Source organism: Cariama cristata, unplaced genomic scaffold (assembly GCF_000690535.1).
Source record: "Cariama cristata isolate BGI_N322 unplaced genomic scaffold, ASM69053v1 scaffold28235, whole genome shotgun sequence".
In the NCBI taxonomy this organism is placed as follows: domain Eukaryota; kingdom Metazoa; phylum Chordata; class Aves; order Cariamiformes; family Cariamidae; genus Cariama; species Cariama cristata.
Window position 1 is genome coordinate 1,263 of NW_009617428.1, and position 3,902 is coordinate 5,164.

Consider the following 3,902-nt stretch of genomic DNA (forward strand, 5'->3'; position numbering starts at 1 on the left):
AGCACTTGCAGTTACAGATGTAAGTGAGGGTCCGGAGTGGAGACACAACGGGGTGCAGCGTAGAAACTCCTCGTTAAGATGGAGAAGGAAACCACGGAGCCAAAGCCAGAAATGTTCCCGTGCTGCCCGAGCTCCTAAGTTGCGACCTGCTAACGTAGCCTCTCCTCGCCCGTGGCAGGACTCACTGGAGACTCCCTCCACTATGGATCGGGAGAGGCTCCCATCCAACCCCATATTTTAAGGCAGAGCAGAGACTGACCTCAGTTCTTGGCACTCTTAATAACAGGACTATTTCTGTTTGCTGTTTAGTTGTTGGGGTTTTTTTTTAATGATACCTTCATCTGTGTTGCTTGGGTCAGGAGGAGAGCGGTGGCTTCGTGGCTGAGCGCGTGCTGCGTGTGTAGCCCTGCAATCTGGCTATCGGCACATCTTCTCTGTAGCGCTGCAAATTCCTTGTAGATAAGGAGAACGAAGAGCTGGCAGAGAGGTGCCTCCGGGAGCCTCTCCCGGGCTGGGAGAGGAGAGCTGTGGGTGTCCTGGGCGAGGAAATGGCAAGAGGGGGTCTGGAAAGAGGAGAAACGGGGAGGTGGGTGAGGGCAGGCGGTGCTGGCAGGGGGACTGAAGCTCTCTGAGGGGTGGAGGAATGAGGAGAGCAAAGCTGGAGCTGCAGTTTGGGGAAAGGTCTGGACCTCCAAAGTGAGGAGGCCGGTGCTCAAAAGGGCTGTGCAGGGGAGGTAGCAGGGAATTCGGGGCATGCCACTGAAACGCGGGGGTCAGAGCTGACGGCCACCGGGAAAAGTGTGGGGGACCAGAAGCACTTTTGGCGGATCCAGCACAGTGTCCTAGCAGGGAAAGCGAGGTACGTGGGGAAAGCCTGACCAGTCAGGAAGCGACGCTTCCAAAACCCAGCCGCAGCCTGCGCGCCCCGTATCTGAAGACTCAGCCTGTCACAGCAGCGTGTTCCTTAATTAGTTATCCAGGAAAAATAGCACCTTTGGAAAATACAGAATACAGGTTTGGGGGAATTTTTTAAAATATTTTGAGGGACTAGAAAGGAAGCTGGTGGGGAGAGGTGGTGCGTGGCACAGGCAGGGACTGCAGTCCAACTGGTGTCTTCCTTGGGTCTGCAAGCAAGCACGCACCGTGGAGCTGCCGAGGGATGTGGCTGAACTGAGCAGCTCCCCTTTGCCGTCCAGGAGACCTCCACCAGTGTTAGAGAAGGGTCCCAGATTGAATACAGGAGCGATTGCAAGTGGAGTAGTCACCTTATCAATAACTTGAAGCCTGATCTTTGTGTCAGACACTTGTATCTTATGTGGCTGATTTGGTGGCAGAGCTGACTCTCCCGACCTCTGATGGGAATTTTTAGCAGATCGTTGGGTGTCGGAGGCTGCAGTAAGGTGGCACTGGCAACTGCTCTGGTATGCAAATGGTGTCTTTGCATAGCAAAGCACCAGAAGATCTCTGAACATTTTGCAGCCATTGCTTTCTAGTGTCCCTGCAAAGAAGACAGGACTCTTTCTTTGCTTTTTGGGTACAGGAGAGATAGTGGCACAGGTAGGTAAAGGTCACGGTAAAAACCACTTGTGGAGCTGGAAGCAGAAGTTGCGTCCCTTGACTTGAGCACTTGCGGAAAAAAAAAGTCGTGTATTTCCTCCCTTCTGCGAGGTTAAGGTCCCTTTCTGTTATGGTTCTGGAGGCACCAAGGCATCCTCTCCTGTGCCATGTGGTCACAGCCTACACCGGGCAGAGCAAAGAAGGGGATTTGTGCCCGTAAATTCCTCTGTGGTGTTGACGGTTTGCAGCTCTGGGCCTCTGTAGTTAATTGGGAGAGGTCACAAAGGTGGCATACACTCTGAAATGTGGGGCACGGTGAGGCTGTGTTGGACTTGAGCTCCAGGTGAATCTCTGAGGTTCTGGCGGGGCTTTCGCCGAGGTCTTGGTGCCAGTGTCATCATGTCTATGTAATTCCCCCACCTGCTTAACGTGATTCAGTCCTTCCTTCTCTTCCCCTTTCTTGCTAGGTTTTGAGCTGTCCAAAGTCAGCACTTGTCGGTATTCAAACTGAATCTCCTGGTCTCTAGGCGTTGGCAGCTGGACTTCTTGTGGCTAATGCTGGCCCAAAATGCTATAGCTATCAGAATGTGAAATACTATTTGCAGTAGCCTCGGTTTAACAAAGCACTTAAGGTGCTTGACGAGGCACACCCTGAAAAGGAAATCTGTGTTGAAGTGCTGTCCCTTATCTGGGACGCTTACCTGAGCTGAGGTCAGGCTGATGCAAGGGCTCTCGCTTCTCTGGGAAGCTAGTTTGTTCTCCCAAGAGTGCGCGTTTTTCACGGGATCATTTCAAGGCTTACAAATCAGCGGCTGCTGGCCCTACAAGCCCTGTCCCTTGCACGGTGATTGCTGGAGCAAGGCACGTCTGTCTGTAAAACCAAGTCTAACCATGGAAAGCCTCCTGAAGGAGCTCAGCATAGACAAAAGCATTCTTTCTCCTCTGCTTCCCCCTCCGGGGACAAGCGATTGTTTTCCTTGCAGTTTAGTGCCAACATATTATCCAGATGGATTTGCCTCTGTCTGAAACAAGGTGTACATGTATTTTGGAGGAGATCATTACCTGCTGCCTTGGTTTTACTGCTGCCTTGTTTTGTCTAGACAGTGCGGAGAGCTGCAGGGAACTTGTCCGATCTGAATCCTAAGAGGTATTTTATAGGCTGCTATTAAAATACATATCCTCGCACGTAACCATCCCAGGGCCGGGTTTCTCACCCTGTGTGTGTGGCGAGCGCGGAACCACTGAACAAGAAGCAAGCTGCCGTTCTTGCTGTACCAAACCCTCTGTGGACCGAGCCCAAATTTCAGGGGAATCCTTTGGTAGAAGAAGGCTTTGCTCTGCTTGGTAACAGCATTTCAGAACTGAAGTTTCTCTTCCTTTTCTTTGGACTGGCAGAGAAGTGTTTTTCTAGAAACTCCTTAATTCCCCTTTCGCTCCACGCCGGAAGGAGCAGTGGGCACAGGCAAGAAGCGGTGGTGGTGGGGAGGCTGGCATAGGGGATGCTGGGGAGAGGATGAGGAAGGGGGCTCGGAGAGGGCAGGGCTGCTCCGGAGGGGAAGCGCCTGAGCCCAGCACCTTCCTCGGGGGGCTGCGGCAGGCAGGGGCAGCCTGGGATGCTGCAGAGGCACCGGGGGCAGCCGGGGATGCTGCAGAGGCACCGGCAGCCGGTGCCTTTGCTTTAGGTGCTGCTTTGATCCTCGCTGGTGCTGCCTCTGAGAGCCTAGCTGGTTTCTGAGGAACCACTTATGTTCTGCTTTCATTGACGGTTTCTTCTTTTCTCTCTCTCTCTCTTTTTCTCCTCTGCCTTTCCTCCTAGAAATTTCGAGTAGATATGCCAGGATCAGGCAGTGCTTTTATCCCTACAATCAACGCCATCACAACCAGCCAAGACCTGCAGTGGATGGTCCAGCCCACCGTCATCACCTCCATGTCAAGCCCTTACTCTCGTTCGCACCCCTACAGCCATCCGCTGCCCCCGCTGTCTTCAGTGGCCGGACACACGGCCCTTCAGCGACCTGGTGTGATCAAAACCATTGGGACCACAGTGGGCCGGAGACGAAGAGACGAGCAGGTAACCACACGGTGGGGAGAGTGGCTGGGGTTGCCTCGAAAACAGGAGTAGAGGGATTCCCCCTCGCCCTCTCTCGGGATCTCCCGGTCCCATGGGGGAGCACCGAGGTCTGTCCCCTGCGCTGTACAGGTGCTGGGGTTTCTCAGGGTGACATAGGGTGTAAGCCGGAGGGTGATTTCATTGCTGCTTCCTCATCATACAGCAAGACTTACCCAATCTCCACCAAACGCTTCGCACCACTGGGCCGCATTGCGGCTCCGGTTCAACAACCAGT

The 3,902-nt window shown here is 53.6% G+C and overlaps 1 protein-coding gene across 1 annotated transcript in view; it reads left to right on the forward strand.

Moving 5' to 3' along the window:
• The first annotated feature begins 3,377 nt into the window (after positions 1 to 3,377).
• The window catches only part of FOSL2 (FOS-like antigen 2), a 6,462-nt gene continuing 5,937 nt past the window's right edge, over positions 3,378 to 3,902 (forward strand). Inside the window, exon 1 of the mRNA XM_009700534.1 lies at positions 3,378 to 3,628. Within this exon, the coding sequence (XP_009698836.1) occupies positions 3,389 to 3,628 (240 nt within the window). The 5' untranslated portion in view covers positions 3,378 to 3,388. The remainder of the gene's footprint in view (positions 3,629 to 3,902) is intronic.